The sequence below is a fragment of the Amblyomma americanum genome, chromosome 2 (genome assembly GCF_052857255.1).
Source record: "Amblyomma americanum isolate KBUSLIRL-KWMA chromosome 2, ASM5285725v1, whole genome shotgun sequence".
Classification (NCBI taxonomy): domain Eukaryota; kingdom Metazoa; phylum Arthropoda; class Arachnida; order Ixodida; family Ixodidae; genus Amblyomma; species Amblyomma americanum.
This window is the reverse complement of record NC_135498.1, coordinates 184085775-184105714: the sequence shown is the minus strand read 5'-3', so window position 1 is coordinate 184105714 and position 19940 is coordinate 184085775. Positions and strand designations below refer to the sequence as shown.

The 19940-nt window shown below is 44.8% G+C and overlaps 1 protein-coding gene across 1 annotated transcript in view; it reads right to left on the bottom strand.

Annotated features, from left to right (window-relative positions):
* Positions 1-19940, bottom strand: part of Hip1 (Huntingtin interacting protein 1) — an 85342-nt gene that overhangs the window by 49718 nt on the left and 15684 nt on the right. The window contains exons 4-10 of the mRNA XM_077655588.1: positions 19179-19235; positions 17638-17718; positions 14956-15032; positions 13921-13982; positions 12473-12613; positions 12192-12249; positions 10249-10324 (exon numbers count right to left, since the gene is read on the bottom strand). Coding sequence (XP_077511714.1) covers positions 10249-10324; positions 12192-12249; positions 12473-12613; positions 13921-13982; positions 14956-15032; positions 17638-17718; positions 19179-19235 — 552 coding nt within the window. The remainder of the gene's footprint in view (positions 1-10248; positions 10325-12191; positions 12250-12472; positions 12614-13920; positions 13983-14955; positions 15033-17637; positions 17719-19178; positions 19236-19940) is intronic.

Here is a 19940-nt window from a genome sequence, read left to right as displayed (position 1 = left end):
ATATAGAACGCGAGCATGTGTCGCACACCGCTGACATGGACCGCGCCGCACTCGGCTTACACAGAACACCGGAATGCATCACACTCGGCTTATATGTATGATACACACAGAAAAAAAGAAAACTACACTCTTCTCTCTACCTCAAGAAGTGACCATTTTTATTGCTTCTCCTATTCCATACCTGCGGCAACACAGTCACGTTTTAAGGGGGGAGGCTACTCTTAAACAAAAAAATTGTTTCTGCACCAAATTTAATCAAATTGCACACCCATGACTACTTTTTCATGCTGATTCCAAAAATGTCACTGGTTTCATGATAGGATCATTAGTTATTGAGATACGCTTAATTACACCCTTCTCACTAATAAGAACAATTAAGAGAAAAAACACATTATAAAAGTTTAAAAATTGCACTTGGTTGGGTTCTAGAAACAGAAATGAATAAAATGTTGGAAACAGTTTTTTAATTTTACTATCATAAGTAGTTTTTAAAGACATTGAAACTCAAGGTACAAATAGTGCCTAACTTGCAATCAAAAACTAGAGCAAATTAAAAAATTTCTGAACCTTAATTACAAATTCTTCTCCCAACATTTTGTAGACTACACATATGGCTACTTGCTAAAAAAAGAATTATGGTTCTATCTGCCATAGCTGCTGAGATATGCTAGTTTGGGACATGATACGAGTCCAAAATTTCCACTTTGAGAAAAACAGCAAAAACAAACGAAGTGGTGTTTATGGCAAAGTACTTCAAATTTATTTATATACTGGCATCAGCAGACACTTAATAACCTCCTGGAAGGTAGTCTGTCTGACCAGAGTTATTAAAATGGCGCTTTTTGAGTTGCGCGCTGAAGATTTTCTGCAGATTTGCGCTTCTGCACAGATGCTGTTTTTCTTTGATGATCTTTTTCCCGCATACGCTTGGTTGTCTGGGGGCTAGGCGTTAGGCTGAGCTCTTGCAGTATATGTGCAGCAGTTCTTTCACTCCCTGCATTGAACTTCATCACTGCTTCAGCCACAGCAGCCTGCACTATGAAGAGAGAGGCATGTCTTTCTTTTCTAGCAAGGGACCATATCATCGAATGCAAGCTCTCATTGTTGTTTTGCGTTTTGCCTCGTTGGCATCGTTCTAGCAGCCTCCTGTCTGAAAGCCTTTGATATACAGGCAGTAAGGCATTGCAGACATGAGGAGGTAGACTGTACCGGTGAGGTGGCATTGCTTCGCCTCTGGCCTCTGCTGCATTCTGCCGGCACCAAGAATCGGGGCCTGTCGGACAGAGGCTGTGGTTTGAAGTGGAGTCGTTAGACGTCACATGATGGTAGGTGGCCATCACAGCTTTATGCGTGGCCTCCACATCACCTATATGGGATTCGAGTGCCCACGAATAATATGAGCTCAATTTTGTGATTAAATCTTGCGTGAGCTTGCCTCTCCCACCAAGTGATTCTCCAGCAGCACCTTTTCTATTTGGTAACCATGTTGCGCAAAGCAGTGCCCATGCGTTTCTGCACATGGTTTACACAATCCTCCTTATGGATTTCAATATATCCATAGACTTCAGCTTCTTGCAAAGCAGGGAACGTGCGACTGTCCCCGTCAGACAGCACTGTAGTATAACGGAGCTTGTGTTGCCGCAGGGAACGCTGAAATAAAACGACGGCAGCCTCAACCTCCATTTCACCAGCCTTCTTGCTTGTGTTTTTTTGGCAGATGTGGCTCTGCTTCCACGATGGGTACGTTGGGTCGTCTTCTTTGGGGCCCTTCTCACAGCCGGCGCAAAAATTGCTGAAAACAACAAAGTCAAGAACAAGCCCAGTGAACAGTTCAATCACAGTTCCGACGCCGATGTGCGACGAATGCCCGCGTGTCATCCACGAGTCATCGAATGACACCGCGATGTTGCCCGGATTCCCGAAATTCAACTCTGTATGGACCTCCTTCACCCCGCGATGTCACGAAGATGCGGTGGCGCTGATGTCAGCAGCGACTTTCGCATGGTAGGCAAAACAGCTACCGCCAGCCGATGCCTACCGCAGCTGCTGCAGCTACCGGCGGCTGCATCATGCCTGAGCACTGCAGAAGCAGCATGTATTGATCAGCTGCGTCACTGTTCGATCCACGTAGTAGCATAAAAGGAAATTTAAATTAGCCCCGATAGGCTTCTCGCGATAAATACCGCATTAGTAAACTGGCTAACGGGGAATGGGCCGCGGTAGTAAAGCACGAAGTCTGGGAGTCGATCGGCACTGCCACTCAATGTACTTAACAGCATGTAAGTTACTGCGTTCATTCACCTGAACATCAGCATAGCACGCTTATAACTGCGCAAGAAAAAAAGCACGTATGTAGCTGCGCACGCATATATCACCTGAGCCGGTGTGCACGGGGCCCCCGCCGGCAGGTTCACTCGCCCCCAAGGAATGCGTTCTTTTGTTAATAGCACAGCATGTTTTAATGGCACGTTTTATGGCATTTGATATTTACTTGAAAGTGTTTCTTAATATGACCGACGTAATTATTTGATTCGAGTAGAAAGAAATCTGGCAAGTTCATGCGCGGCCACGTTGGCATGCTTAGAATAGCGTACCTTAAGTGTGCTAAAAGCTGCATGCTTTTTCATTGCTTCATGCATGTGTTATGTTTCATGATGCAGTCCATGACCGCGAAGGTTGTTTGGAAAGAAGCAGCCGCAGGCGTGATACTAACAGACGTGTCGAGATTTAGAGGGGGCGCGGCAATGAAAAGTGTTTTCGTTATTTATGCACGCGATATGAAACTAAATTTGGTGCAAATATGAAATAGCTACGCTAGTTTCAGTAATGTCTTTTATTTTTAGCTATACCTGGTGCAGTTCTTAGGTAATTATAATTAACACCCTCGTCGAGTCACCTCAAGGTCTTAAATAATTGAGTAGAAAGTGCGCAAATTTTTTATGCCAGCATGTTCTCAAAGCCCTGTTCTGCATATGACGCTATTACTTCTTTTTTTAGATGATCATGTACTTATGCATGCATAGTTACGTGAAAACGTTTCTTACAAAAATAACGAACATAATACTGCACGTGTAGGAAAAAAATTCGAGATATAAATTACACTCCTCAACGTCTCAGGAATTGTTTGCAACAAATAGAATCATTCTATTTTCATGCGTTACGAAATTACGAAGGTGTGAGTGATGTCAATCGCAGAAAATGTGAAAGGTCAGAAAACCAACCTTAACGTTTACTTCCTCGTTTTTGGCCTCTTCGCTTGCGCTTTGGTCAAAGAAATGCGGCCCTGAACTCAAAGAAAGCCTCAAAGAAATTACCTCACAATTTTCGACGACCACTCATCTCGAAAGCGTACTTTATAAATTTCTACTGAATATTAAGCTATAATTTTTCGTCACGAAACAGAACACCCCAGGGCTAAGAAAGAAAATATTTCCTGAAATCAAAAATTTTCACCAAATCGACCAGTTTAACAAGGGGAGAAGTCGGCCTGCCTGGTGCGTGATCCTGCGGATAAAAACAGCGTTTAAGCGGGACAGCTAGAGGAGAATGGGGACACGACGCTGTCCCCGGGCCACTTTTCGCACAGCACGACACCTACGTATGTCAGCAGACGGTGAGCGCACGTCTGCTCCACCGAAAGAACGCCAGCACATCCTCTCACTACTGTCCCGAAGTAAAATTATTCTGGCTAGAGCAGAGTGTCGAAAATTTCCTACTTTATTCAATGCCTAGCGTAGAAATCAACGCCAGAAACGCTTTCTGTTTACTACTAACCATATATACAATACAAAGTGGCGATCTATTTCTCTGAATACGCCGCACGTGGCCAACGCGAGCTGATGTACTTCAAGAAATTACTAAGCTGTAAACATCAACCATTGCTGTGATTCACAGAAACTGAAAATGCGCCTACAAGCCTTGAAAACCCGTGCTCAACGCCTTTCCGCAACGACACTTCCTGGCCTTTTGCCTACCACGAGCCCGCTAGCGACTGCAGCGCCACCTCGTTTGTTTACAAACATGCAGGAGGTCTATAAACTTCCCGAAGTGCTCGCGCACCAGTGATGCCAACCCTAGGGATTTATCCCTAGATCGAGATTTTCTCTTTGCTTTAGGGATTTAGCATCTTTTTGTGAAATCTGGGGATTTTGAAGCCTTATAAATCGTATCTGATTATAGTGACTTTCAAACAGAAAAAACAATGGAAAATCCTGGTTACTCCTCCTCTATTTTGGTGTTGTGCCAAGCCGATAGATGGCGACACCAGTTCTGCAGCGCGAAATAATCGGCTGCTGCACAGAGAGGAGAAACGAAACCATATGACTTTCAAACTGTTGAATCGTGCGTGTCATCACTGCCGCTACGAGTGACTGCTGCTCTACGAAAGAAAAAAGTTGAGTTTTGACTTGTATTGTCTGGATCAACGCGCTACGTTTACACTCACCGCGTACCTTATCCGTTCAAACGTGCTGCATGTCAGATGGCAACTTCTGGACCGGGAGACTTTGAGGAAGGTGAGCCAAGCAAAAAGAAAGCGAAAGTATACGACCAAAAATATTTGACAAAATGGGAGGCGGATCCAAAGTACAGAGGCTGGTTATCAGCCAGTAAAAAAGGGCCCTTTTTCTTTTCCTGCAAAGCATGCAGATCCGATTACAAACGGGGAAAATCCGAAATCGACCGCCACCTTGCGAGCTCCAAACACAAAAAAAGCGCTTCGAGCTTGCAATCGACCCGCGCGCTGACATCCATGCCTTCAATAAGTGGGCAAACTCAAGTAGACAAATCTGTCAAAGAGGCTGAAATAAGACTTGCGGCGTTTATCACGGAACACAATCTACCCTTTAATGCCATGGGGCATTTAGTTGATGTCAAAGCGTCGTGTGACGACTCGCAGATTGCAAAAAACTTAAGTTGCCGCCGGACGAAGTGCGCTGCCATCATAAAGAATGTACTTGGAGAGGAGAGTCGCGAAGAGCTCTGTGAGCTTTTGCGCAAACAGAAGTTCTCCCTTCTAGTCGACGAATCCACTGGCAAGGCAACGGTGAAGCATCTGTCCCTCGTCGCCCGAGTAATGAACGTCGACGGTGGCATAATGGATGCGTTTTTGGACTTAGTACCACTCAGTGATGCGACTGCCAGCTCTCTCTACACTAGCCTGAAGGCAGTGTTCAGTGCTGCGGAAATTCCGCACGACAAAAATTTGATTGGTTTTGCGGCCGACGGAGCGAACGTGATGATGAGTGCACATCATTCCGTCGCGTCGCTTCTACAGGCAGAAATTCCAGGACTCTTCATTATGAAGTGCGTTGGTCATTCGTTCCATCTGTGTGCCTCGTATGCATGTAAAACACTTCCGAGAGGAGTTGAGGATCTGGCATGCGATGTTTCCAACTACTTTTTGTCGCCGAAGCAGACATCTGCCTTCCAAGAATTCCAGAAGCTTGCAGAGGTGAAACCACACAAGCTGTTGCAACCAAGCCAAACAAGGTGGCTGTCTCTACAAGTTGTTGTGACACGCTTACTTGAGCAGATGCCTGCCCTGATTTTGTTTTTCAAAAAAGCCACCACTGACGACCGCCTGCTTGCTGCAGAAGCCATTCTGGAAAAACTGATTGACCCGTCAACGAAACTCTACCTCGAGTTCCTTCAGTATGTCCTGAATTTTTTCACTAACCTAAATAAGGAAATGCAGTCGGAAGAAACCAGAATCCACTTGGTCCATGAAAACGTTTCGGCCATGCTGAAATGCATACTCGAATGCTACATCAAGCGGGACTACTTGGAGGCCACAGCGTTGTCCGATGTGCGGTACAAAGACCCAGCCAAGTGCCTGCCATTGGAAGAAATTTACCTCGGAGCAAAGCCAACTGCCGCACTAGCCGGTAACATGCACGGCTTAAACGATAATCAGGTTCACAACTTTCGGCTGCGGTGTTTAGAGTTTTTTATTGAAGCAGCTCATCAGATCTACCTGCGGTTCCCCCTAAAAAGTGAACAGATGAAAAACCTTCGAGTCATAGAGCCGAAAGTTGTCCTGGGAAAGACAGTGCCATCAATCGCGTCGCTTGCGGTCTCCTTTCCTCTGATAGTGAAAGAAAACGAATTGAATGAACTGGACAGGGAATGGCGACTTCTCCGCAACATGGAGCTGAGCGACTACGCTGACTTGACTGCAAGCCAGTTCTGGCACAAAGTGTCTCAAATGAAAAAAAGGAGACGGTTCACAAGAGTACCCCTTGCTGTCAAGTGTCATGAAGAACCTTTTGTGCCTGCCACACTCCAGCGCCGCTGTCGAACGCGTGTTTTCGCAAGTCAACTTGCTGAAAACAAAGCAGAGAAACAGATTGTCAACAGAAGCATTGTGCGGTTTGCTGCACGCAAAAAGAGCCTTGATGGACAGCTGCTGTTACAAGTTCAAGATCACTCCTCCTCATTTGAAGAGGATGAACAAAGATATGTACGATGATTAAGACTTTAAGATTGTGTGCGTGTCTCATTCCTTGTTCGTGTGCCATATAATAATTCTAGAGAGTTAAGAAAGATATGTCTCAAAGCGTCAGCATCGACACTGCACGCGCGTTTACGTTATTTCTGAATACAGTATCATTTGCATCGTACGTGTTTTTATGTTATTGAAGAAAGTGCTTCGATCTGTGCAGCTTTTTTTTTTAAAAGAAAAGCATTCTCCACGTTTGCCAGACCGCTTCGTTTCAACGTGCTGCTCAATTCCAAAACAACATATATATTCTCAGTTTTAAGAAACCATTTTCTGATTTTGTAATTACCAACTCTACGTCTGAATCACTGCTATATAACTAGCAAGACTACATTTTTTAGGATGTCAAGTTCTCGTGATGTCATTTCTTAGTCGCTCCAACTACTGTTTGACGATCTTTGATTGAAACTTTGATAAATAAAGTACTGGGCGGTGAGGTACGCCATTTCACCGCTTCTGAGTGTTCTGTTTGAGGCGGGAAGGGGACTTTCACGAAGTCAAACGTGTTCGTCTTTCTGTCTGCATCTTAAAAAGACTGTTAATGTTGTCTGAACAAAATACTTTGATGCATTAAGGGGGCTTAGCAAACAATGCAAGCTCTTTCAACTTGGGATCAACTCCATTCTATTTACAAAGGGCTGCAAGGGTTCTTTGCGCGTAAAGATGAGCCTGCTGAAGGAGCAGCTCAAAAGGCGATGCAGTGAAACAGGAGTCGTTTGCTCGAATTTTACTTCAGATAGAGGGGGTGTCAGGAGAGCGTCGCTGACTCCCCCTTTATCTGGTGGTGCCTTCTGTGGACCTTCTATGCATGGCAACTCTACAAAAAATTAGGAAAAAAGCTACAGTTGCGGCTAACACACATTTATTTATCTCTGATAAAATGTACAAGACATGGCATAAAGCGTGAACTGCGTTGAGACTTTGTTAAAGCTGTAATCGCCACATTAACAAGTAAACAACTAAAAGCTAGGGATTTTTCTTCAATCTAGAGATTTTTGGGGATTCATTTTAGGGATAAAACGTTGACCTGAGTTGGCATCACTGTCGCGCACAGTCGGAAGTCAACTTCTGAGCCGCACGGTCCACCGCGGGCGTCAACTTTGTCTTGACGTATTTCTGCCAAGTTTTCGAATGGAGACCGCGGTGCGATATATTCATCACCGAAAATATATCATTCAACGCGGCACGCTGGTTACCTGTTAACTGCATTGCGCGCGCGGCGAGAATGTTCACCACGAACGGGCTCACTGTCTGGTCGGTCTCCACACGCGGCGAACTCCATCGAGATGACACGTCGCCACAGTTCTCGCATGTCAGGGTCAATTTAACGGCGAGGCCATACTCTGTCAGATTTTTCAATCAACACGTCGCCGTTGCATACTTTGCACTTCACTGACGACAGCATCTCGTTCACCAAGCGCAAGCTGACGATGGAGAAGGTGTCGCCAGGTGGGGCAGTTGCGGCGTCTCCCATTGCACCGAAGAATGCTGCCTTTCGCTCTGTTGCTGCCGCCATCTCCTGAAGTTTCTCCTGGGCTTTTTTGTCCCTTCTATCCGCTGGCGGAGGCGTACCCACGGTGCCTGTGGTGTCCGCGGTGCTCGAGGTGACCGTGGCGCTCTTCTTGAGGTTGTTAATGAGCGATTTTTTCCTCTTTTTTCCATATCTGTGCGTCGTGCTGAACTTTGGCGCCGGCGTTGACATCGTCTCGAGATGCACCAGCGAACACACCACAAAATGGCTACCGCTTGGGCTCAACCACGGAGCAGGAACTGCGCGAAATTTAAAACAAAAAGCAGCTCTTCCAAACGAGACCAAGATGGCCGCGATCGCTGCAGTGAAACGATAATAGCACGTCTCGGAAAAAGCCCCGTTATTGCGCGAAAATTTGCCAAGAGCGAGCTCGGATCGAAGTTTTATACTCCTTTTACAGCCCAAATATTGGCTCTAGAGATTAGAAAATTCACAGGGTGGTAGAGAAACAGCTGCAGATTTCGAAAATTACATTTTTGAAAAATCGATTTTTGTCGCGATTTTTTCGCCTCTAAGAGCCGTCTCCCCCCTTAATACAGTTGAAAAGCAGGAACACCCATTTGCTGTGCTATGTCAAAGCGGTTTAAACAATCCCAGGCAGCCGATATTAATCTGGAACTTTAGACTATGGTGTCTGCCATAGTCTGTGATCCGCTTTGGGACATAACACCCTACGCACCGTACTTCTACTACATGGTTTGCGATAACATCCCTGCTCTCAACAACTTCGTGTCGGCTTCCTCTCCCACCTACCAATCAGCCAGTTAAAATGTCAGTTTTAATGAAGAAAGCAAAAAAAACTTGGGGGTGTTCTTAACAACATTCTCAAAAGAAGAAAATGTGACAGCATTTAGGTTGCCAGCTGTGTGGTCTATAATGAGCGTGTAATTTCATCTTGTCATTTCCCTGCCAAAACTCGAGCCGGTACTAGTTCCGTTGCCCTTGTATGGTATGCATATTTGGTATGCCCTTGTATGGTATGCCTTCTAGAATATTTGAGTATCTTTCACTGGATTATCCTATGGGATTATATTAGTCCGACCCATTAATTGTAAGTGGTGCAGTGCAAAACTGACGAAAGACGAAGATAAGACCGCACGGATGAGCGCAACTGAAAGTTTATTGGAAAAGACATGGAAAATTAACACTTAATCTACAGCGCGGAGTCCACGCACTTCCCGAACAAGAAACAGAATGTGTTACTGATGGGAATCCACTTACATAATTTCACAGTCATGAATAAGGACAGAAGTAATGCTCACGCACGTGTGTCACTCTCACAGATGTCACTCGTTAAGTGATCTAATCCACCATAATCCACGCACCAATCCCAACTAATCCGCATTAATCTACTTTCTGGGGTGGACCTTCTTTCCAAATTTTAGGGGTCCTAGGATTTTTCAAATTTGGCGGTTCCCTATGATTGGTTCACTGGTGGTGGTCAGGTGATGTTGACTTCACAATGCTCTCAATCGCATTCATAGATCATGGGGGAACCATCATAATGGCGCAGTCCTCATCACTGGTGCAATGGTGCAGCAGTTGAGCGATGTGTCACTGCCCCAACAGGTGGCTGTTTCAAACATAGCCACCGGTGGGGCTTGTGAGACCAAGGTTGCTCTTCCTGAGCTCTCACAAGGCTCATGCCCATCACCATGATGGGCAGGTGACAATCGCATTGAATTTATTCGAATTAGTTTCATTGCCATGTGCCACACGGGTCAAGTAGCTCACAACCTGGTGGCCAGAATGACATCTGCCATGGTGGGCTTGTCATGACTTCGCAAGGTCTCGTTACCTCTCTTGATCAATCATTAACTTCCACCTGCCACAGTGGGGAGGTTACGATGATGCCATAATGTCACGTGACCTCTCTCGACCAATCAAGGAATTTTGTGACACAGAACCTGGTAATTTTGTCAGACAACTTAAATGCTGCCATATTAAAAAAAAAAGCATACGAAATGTTGACAGACAGCCAGGCCTGCTAACAGTGGTATCCCTTTTGCACCACCCTGGTGAGGATGGCAGGAGACTCACCTCTGTAAGTCACAGGCCACCGCAGCTGTAGCCTGTGGGTGCGTGTCATTGCTTGTCGTGCTTGCTACGGACCACATTGCTCTACTTATTCTTTTACGCCCCCCTCATCCCTCTCCCCAGGGTAGCCAAGCGGAACATTTTACTGGTTAACCTCCCTGCCTTTCCTCTGCTCTCTCACCTCTGGCAGGAGGGGAACCTGGATGAGGTGCTTGAAGTACTGCAGGTTCACCGAGTTCAGGTAGAATTGCTGCAGCCTGAAACACGCACATGTAGCTCTTGAGCATATGCACTGCTATTGGGAATGTAAGGGAAAAGTGATTGGGTTTTTTCTTCTATGAGACGACTATTTCTTGGCGCTGGTTCATGGCAGGACTCCCTTGGGATTTCCTGCTTGAAGAAAGTGGTTTGGGATTTTGGCACCCGCTTATGTTGGCAACACGCAGTTGGCTGTAATTTGGTAGCGACGCCAACGCTAGCAGACGACCAAGCCTGCACTCAACCATTCGTTTTGGAAGCAGTCACTGCCAAGCTGCACTTGAACTGACGCTGCATGCTCGCGGCAGTGCCGCGGAACTCCACAGAATTGGTACAGCGAGTGCAGCCAAATTGAAGAGACCCTAACAAAGGTGTGTCAGACAACATGAGCTCATGCCACATGTACCAATGAAATTATCTTTGGCACCTTTATTCTTGTAAGCATGCTTGATAGTTTGGGAAATGAGTGTCACAAAAAATCAAAGAAAGGAGAAAGAGATGGCAAAGCAAAATTTAAAACAATGATACAAGACAGTCACCATCCTTATATTTTAAAAAATGCTGTTGAAGCCTAAGCCAAGTCATACATGACCAGTGCATGAATTTCTATAGGGCCCAATAAAATACTCAAACTCAACAACATACACTCTGTTAAAACAGTCTTTTGATCTGACCCATGGTCTTGGAGAGTTTCGTAGCTTGCACAGCAGAAGCAAATGTTTAAGCATGTCGAACTCAATAAAATATACGATTTGCATAAGTGCGAGTTCCTGTCCACAAAATTCAGTGCTGCTTCCCTCCAGCTATCCTGATCTAGTGTCCTGCTGTAAGCAACCTAAACCTTTCTTCCCGTTTCCTTACTCATGAGCGAGCAATACGAGCAATATGACAGGCACTACACGCAGAGAATGCCATGAGCTAAACATACTGCAACAGCGCGAAACACAGAGACAAAGAACGAAGCAAGACAAACGTGGACAAATGTGGAGTTCACAACTGGTAGCCAGGTGCAGGAAGTGGTAAAGGAATACGTCTCCTTAGGGCAGGTAGTGACCGCTGATCCGGATCACGAGAGGGAAATAACTAGAGGATAAGATTGGGGTGGAGCGCATATGGCAGGTTCTCGCAGATCACGAGTGGCAGTTTACCAATTTCCCTCAAGAGAAAAGTGTACAACAGCTTTATCCTACCGGTACTCACCTACGGGGCAGAAACGTGGAGGCTAACGAAAAGGGTTCAGCTTAAGTTAAGGACAACGCAGCGAGCCATGGAAAGAAAAATGACAGGTGCAACGTTAAGAGACCGGAAGCGGGTAGAGTGGGTGAGAGAACAAATGCGGGTTAATGACATCCTAGTCGAAATCAGGAGGAAGAAATGGGCTTGGGCAGGGCATGTAATGCGAAGGCAAGATAACCACTGGTCCTTAAGGGTAACAGAGTGGATTCCAAGAGAAATTAAGCATAGCAGGGGGTGGCAGAAGGTTAGGTGGGCGGATGAGAATAGGAAGTTCGCAGGCATAGGGTGGACACGGCTGGCGAAGGACAAGGTTAATTGGAGAGGCATGGAAGAGGCCTTTGCACTGCAGTCGGTACAGGCAGGCTGATGATGATGACGTTCTTTGACACTGTTGCAGTATGAATTCTAACCACCTAGCCCAGCATTTTCTCCTCCAGAACTAAGCATTCATTATCAATTTTCTAGACAAGCATTTAATCAATCACACCACAAAAAATGTGCGGTTACTTCTTACCCAAGAGCAGACGGCATGTCTGATTCATAACAGCCAAAAAAGTTCAGTTTGCATTGTAGATTACTGACTGCAGCCAGAGAAAACAGAAAAACTGAAGCGTGAAAAAGGTACTCAACAGTTTGAACTGCTTGAGGAAGCGCTCTCTGTGGCCCGAGAGGGTGTCGGCTGGCAGGGCTGCAAATGACAAGAGAAAAGCAGTGGCGACAAGGTTCAAAGGTCAAAAGTAAACTATGATGTACAGTGTATTCCATTCTGTTCTGTTCTCTATGCTGTTGTCATAAAATATGCAACATGGCCTGGGCAGGCGAGAGCTCGCAGATAGAGAGATAACTGGGCAAGTTTGTATGCTCTCATACTGCAGATTTAGATGATGCAAGAGGGAGCTGGGGCCACTTACCGGCGTGCAGCTTGAAGAGGACCTTGACTGTGTAGTCATACAGCTGGCTCGAGTCCTGTATGCAGGGAATGAGGGGTGCCAGGCGGCACTGGCCCGAGTTGGTCATGGAATTGGAGCGTGCCATGTCTAGGGACCCAAACACTGCACAGAGGGCATGTGTGTATGCGGATGCATGGCAGCAGATGCACTGCCCCAAGAAAGAACAGGGCCACAACCACACATAGGCAGTGCACGTGCGGTTTCTTTGCCAGGCGGAGGAAATTGGGGACTTGATCGTGATTTTTGCAGCACTGCAGTCGCCTTGTCGCGCAGATAAAATATGCTAGTTTTTTTTTTTCAAGAGTGGTAATCTGTCGGTCTACTGCAGCTTATTGTGCCTGTTAATATTTCCCTTTGGCATCCCTTTAAAGAGCACTACAGTAAAAGATAGCTAGTTCAAACTTCAAGGGACCGGAAAAAAAGGTTCTAATTATCCAAAAGTTTTAATTATCGAATGACCCAGAAAAATCTAATAAGAACAGCTTGCACCACGGTAAATTTCTTTCGTGAAAGACTGGGCAATGGTTGCTTGCATTAGAGATGAGAATGGTGCGACAATGACTATTCTCAGCAGTAGAGCTCCACCGTTATTGCATTGCACACCTCACAAGTGGCAGCGTTGCGTGTGAAGAGGCTTCAACACACAAACTGCAAACTGTGAACAGCTCAGGACATTCGTGCAGTTTTGGCGCACTCCAAGAACACAACCACATGCACGGAAATGCTAAACGGTGCAAAAGTGGCAAGAAAAAAAAATGTAGAAAAGGCTAGCGATGCGCTAATCTGCATCGGAAATGGTGCACAGCTCGGCTCTGTTGGCTGGCTGACGTGGGCTGGCGTGAAGCTCAGGAAAGTGAAACCGAAACTATGAGGTGTGACCGTTCTTTGAGATGAGGCCGTATGTTTGTAGCCACGCTTGTCGTTGCGCGCGCATCAGAGGTGGGAGAGCAACTGTGCACCACGGAATTCAGGTTGAAGTAGGGACATTTGGATGACCACTCGCCATGCCTATCATATCTGGACACAGCCTCCCTTCAGAAGCCCATTCGAATTAACCAGTGCGAGACCCCGAACACCTGAATTAACAAGCATACGATGTCGTAGAGCTATATGGGCAGTGACCGGGTCCGCGCTGGCGGTTCGAATTATCCAGATCTTTGAATTATCAAGCTTTTACTCTAACAGTTCCTCCATTTCATCTTGCTCAATCACAGCGCACCGGAGGCTTTGAACACATCAAATACTTAGTCCTACTCTTCAATGACTAAACTGTCTGGGTTGGAACCTGGTTCAAACTGGTACCATATAAATTTCTAAGCACCACACAAGCATCCACAGCATACCTACATGATACTAATAACTACATGATACTAATAACAATGACACCAACAAATAACCACTTCACGTACCTGCCTGCTGCAAAGCCAGTATCTCATCCATGTAGTCAAACATCTCGCATGTCAGCTGAAAGCTGGTCAGAAAAAAAAAAAGAAAGAAAGATGCAGTTTAGTAACACCCAGGTGCTAGTAGCTTGGAATCCACAAAAATTTCTTCCTAGCATCCACAACTTTTGACAGCAATTCTATGCTTTTAAGAAATTGGGAGGGTGTATACACACTCATGTTTCGCAAACTATGAACAAAAAAAAACAAAACAAAACAAAAACGAGATTTGTGAATATGATAAAACACGACAATGCACGCTTACATGTGGCACTACCAGGATCCCAACTCAACTCCAACACAGTAATAATATGCATGTCAAATGATAACATTGTCAACATTGTCAACATTCTCAACATTGTCGAATGATAAGCTTACATTCAAACTTGGGCCATTTATACGAATGGGCAGGTGTTCTAAGGTCTGAATGCCAATACGGACTGAGTGAATTACTTCAGATGTTTATGGCAAGTTCAGTATCACAGATTTCTGAGGTGATTATCAAAGATTTCTGAGCTGTTGCTGAGGTAATAGTTAAGCATGTGCCAAAGGGAATCCATTGAAATGTCATGCGCAAATTCAAACTACAGAATATGCAGATGAAAGTGCACTCTTGCATAAGAATGCAATTCACTTCTCTCATTAGGTTTTAAGTGAAAGAGTTATTCAAGATTCTCCTTTCATATGTCATACACAAAGCGTGTCAAAAGACATTTCCTCCTGGGCAAGAAAACTGTTGCTTTCCATGCCTGATGCTCGGTAAAAAATGGTCATTCTGTAAAGCATTCAGAGCTTAGTGCACACTGTACTGCAAGTATTGTTATTAATACATATGATTGCCCCATTACTCACAGCTATTTCCACTCCGAAATTCATTCTCTCATTTCAAGTTCATGCCTTTGGAAGCAACATTTTCCCGCAACAAGACAGATTCTTGTAGAAACACTGCCACTTGAAATCAGTAAGTATACCACAAATTTGGTTTAAGGAAGGAGCACTTACAAAACATTGACGTCCCCTTCCCCGATGTCATCCAGGGCTTCATCTGTCACTGTCAGGTTGCCTGGAAACTTTGGATTCTGCATAGCAGAAGAATATGCAGGACTTGAAAGTCAACTCCAATCACCTTCAGGTTCAGAACAAGATCTCGCACTAAAGAAATACCAATGGTCATTGATTATAGTACACCCATAATCTATGCTGCAACCATATCACAAAAGCTGACAGTGCATGCCATGAACAGCCGACTGGTATTGACATGTGTTGATAAACACGTGACGTTTAAGTGGATATGACAATACAGCTTTGCTCTGTGCTCAAATCAGTCACTAAATGCCATACCCTACAACTCACCCCCCCCCCCCCCCCCCCTCCCCCCTGCTCATTCACTAGTGACGTCTGTTACTGCTGTCCCGATGACTACACTTTCACTACCAACATGACCCACAAAACGGACCACAGAAACCACAGAAACGGCAAACATTAAAATCAATTTCAGGCACGATGAAAACATGTACAGGTACAAGAGAAAAACGTGGAGGCGCGGATAAACGTAAATGGAGCATGCTTTTCCATTCTACTCTTGCCTTCCCTTCTGGAAATGATGAAATATTGTTTGTCCATGAGAAAGAGCACTAAAGCACACCAGCAGCATGCATATACCATTGCTAGAAATTTCAAATGAAGCAACGCATGAAAAATATTAGAAGGCAACTAACTGCATGCTCCGTTTCCTTTTGTCCACATCTGTACAGTATAAGCTTCATTAAAATATGATAACCTCAAGAAACCCAGGAGCAGCCCTTCAACGAATCATCAGTTGTTTTGTCTTCACATTACATGCCCTACCCAAGCCTACTTCTTGATTTCGACTAGGATGTCATTATCCCGCCTTTGTTCCGCCACCCACTCTGCCCGCTTCCGGTCTTTTAACATTACACCTATCATTTTTCTTTCCATAGCTTGCTGCGTTGTCCTTAACTTAAGCTAAACTTTTCGTTAGCCTCCATGTTTCTGCCCCACAGGTGAGTACTGGTAAGATACGGCTGTTATATGCTTTTCTCTTGAGGGACATTGGTAAACTGCCATTAATTATCCAAGAGTATGTGCCAAATGCTTTACACTCCAATCTTACTCTTCCAGTTATTACACTCCTGTGCCCTGGATCTGCAGTCACTACCTGCCCTAAGAAATGTTTTTTTTACCACTTCCAGCACCTTGCTGCCGATCATAAACTGCTATTACCTTCTGAGACTGTTGAACATTACTTAAGTTTGCTGCATATTAATTCTTAGATGACTCAGCGTGCTGCTCTGCCTGTCTAGGTCCTCGATCATGCTTTGCAGTTCACCTGAGCTACTTAGCAAGGCAATGTAATCAGCAAATTGGAGACTACCATATTTAATTGCATAATTTGTGCGCTTCCTCTTTTCATTAAGACTTCAAAAAGGGGGTGCGCACATTACGCAAAAATTTCCTGAACATGTCCTGAAAAAAGTCTGTAAAGGTCATAACTCACAAAATATACTTTATATTGCCGCCTATAAGAAGACCCTCTTCTCTCAGCCCTCAATGGCCAAAGAAGTTGACTTCAAATGTAAGATGCATTCCACTCCCACCCAGCCCCACGTTATGTAGTTCCGCACGGGTTAGGGCAAATAGCCCCATTATCACTGGCTTCCTGCTAAGGGTTGCTAAACAAATGTTTTTGCACCACCACCACCGCACGGGATGGCATGATGGCGCGTGCGCAGTACAAAACAATAGACACGCAACAACACAATCGCGAAGCCAGCAATGGGAGGTGAAGGAGATAACGGCTGATAAAATGGCGCCCTCGTGTGCGGCCTCGGCTGACTAGCTGCAAACTGAACACTTCGGTAGTTTCTGATTCGGGCGCGTGCGCAACTGTTCGTTCGGAAAAGTGACCGCCACCGCGAGCGAGCCAGGTAGACTGCGTACAATTCGTGTCCTTGCCACTCGCAACCACACAGGGCGACGCGGCCGCGCCGATCTTTTCCCAAGCCTGCCTTGCACACACCCACGTACGTGCTTGTGTTCTGGCGCAGCAGTGAGTGCAAATATGCATGTAGTACTTTTTTTTTGCAAAAATCCGGGTAAAATTTTGCGGATTATGCGTGGGCGCAAATTATGCGGGTAAATACGGTATACTAAGGTACCCTTTATTAAATTTTATCCCCAACTCTTCCCAATGCAGTTCTCCGAATACCTCCTGTAAGCATGCGATGAGTAGTAAAGGAAAAATCGTGTATTCCTGTCTGCACCCTTCTTGCCAGCAACAACACTACTTGTGAGAAGTGACGTGCAGTAAAGGTCACGGGCAACAATGGCAGGCCACACATGAACACAACACCAGCAGCAGTGCGATAATCATAAGCTCAAGGCAGCCACACAATCAGATGTCAGGTCTGCTACGTGGCCAGTTAAAATGAATCACTGTACAAATTAAAGCATTCAAATTAGCGGGCATCTTATCTAATTGAAATGCACATCATCTCGCCGGGAATACCAATGAACAAGTTCTAATGAGCTGGAAGTTGAAGTTGAACAGGTTTGAATTATCATAATCACACTGCGGCCAGATCAAGTGACAACTCTTTGACAAAGACCTTGGAACACACTTGAATGCAGCAGAGCACCAAAACCAGGCACGGATGGGCTCACCCTATAGTGAAAATTGAGCTTGGCTACGATGAGACGGCAGTAGCACTGGATCAGCTTTCCATAGCCTTCTTTCAGCAGGCCCTGCACAAAATTGCGAGTGCGAAACAAGAACCAATGTCACTAGTGTTCTCACCTGCTAAAAAAAAATGCAAGTGTTTAAAAAGAAACGCACTCCCTGCATTTCTAAGTAGACATGGTCAGAACAAGCATGCAGTGTAAGGTTTTAACCTGCAACAACCCACTTGCTACATTGTATGCAACTGTTTTAATGCAATAAACAACCGAAAGTACAAAACAGCAGTGAGACACGAAGTAATGTAATGCTTGTTCTGTCCGAAAATGAAAGCATGCCTGCAACTGAATGATGGAATTAAAACCCTTGATACATGAAACACAAATTAGCGATGGCACCTCCTCTACACTACACTAGGTGTCTACATTAGGTGCCTACTATAAAATAAACAATCCAGTTTGACATACAAAAAAAAGTTTGGTAGTAATGACACCTTTGAAAGAGCAACCTTTTTTTAGTTTTATAAACTACTCATCAATTATTAAGAAATTGCATAATGCATATTTTGTTTAATGAGCAGAAAGAATAAAGTTCTCTTTCATTCTAGCTGAAGCTTGCACAGGACTACACATTATTTGCAGTGCACTATTTTCAGTGCTACAAGTTCAAATAAGGAGCCGAGGTAATGGTTCAAACACTGAGAAAACATCTAGAATTAAGTGTAGAAGACACACACATGACAAACATTTTACTGCAGAGTAACAATCAATACTGGAAGCAAAGCACTTTTCAGTTCTTACCTGCGCACTTTTCTTCACAATGGGAGAAATGAAGCAATAAACAAGTGCACACACCGTCATGAGATGCTACAAAGATATTAGTTGGTGAACTATGAACACACAGCTTTCTGGTATTTCTATTATTAGTATTAAAGGAAGCATGAAATTATATTTACTGAGGTTAAGAAAACCGCACAGGTGGTTGGTATTCCACCACTCATCCCTGCACTGCAGAAACTTTAAGCTAGCTTCATTAGAACCGAAGAAAACAGTGATTAAAAATGCTGCTCCTTCTATTCTCATAACTCATAGATGCCAATGCGACCAAAAAAAAGAAAGAAAACAGGTTGGGACTGTGCCCCGCCATGCCCTATCCTGCCCACATCACTTGGGCATGCCCAATGACAGGGATTGTCTAGAATGCCCATTCATGTCATCGGGGTAGAGGCGGCTAAGAACGCACGACGAGATGTTGCCCTAATCGGTTGCGAGCAGCAATTTTCAAATATAACGTTTGTAAATATAGGGTTCACAGAGCACTTTTAAATTTGACAAAAAAGCTCACAACGGCCACCTCTACAGCTTTGTTGCACCAAGATCCTTCAGAGTCCCTTTGAACCCATGGAGGTAATGCTCATGTGAAGCTACCCGCATGTAACATTCCCTATTTACCATTTCTTCCTGCCTCACACACAAGAACGAAAAAGAACCATACATGGTCCAAGATAACAGTACTGCATCAAACTCACCCAGAGTTTTCCGTACTCCAGGAATGTCTGGCGATAGCGAAGGGAGTCAGGAATCACCTGTGCAAGAAAATAAGGATGATCAGAAAAAGATGAAAAGATGCCATTTATTACGAGAGCAAAAAAACCTGAGCAAGTTTTCAGAGCCCAGCGGACAAGGCCACAGCATGGTGAAACAAACACTTAAAGCTCAGACAACCATACTGGCTTTTTTCACGCATGCAAATGCATTAAAAAAACATGGCAACAAATAAGTGACTTTGCTGCCAAGACGAATGAGCGACCAGAGAATCAAAATTTTCACAATTCCTGTTTACAGAGCCACATTTAAGGGGAGGGCACACTCTGTTTCCACATGCTCCCCCTGCCTCCCCAAGCCATTGAAATGAGACTTCTAGCTGTACTACTGCCTGTTTTCAAAAGTTTTTTGATGATGGCGACACATAAGCATCTTGGCAGATAGTGGGTCCTAAAGAGAGGACCTGGCACTGTTCAACCTAACTAGCTGCCATCCTAGACCCCCAAAACTCAACCTGAGTGATGACCTGGAGCTGACTTGCAGTGAAGTCGTCAAAAAAACTGCGATGAAACTATAACCCCAACCTTTATGCCAAGCTAGAATCAAAGTCACAAGTCAGTATCTAAAGCCCACCAGGCAAGGACAGCCTTTTTTGACTAGCCAAAAGTGGTTCGGAACAAAGAATTGCCTTCTAGTGCTATGGGTTACAGAAACTGCAGCCCGAAAGAGGTTCCTTGGAAAAAGAA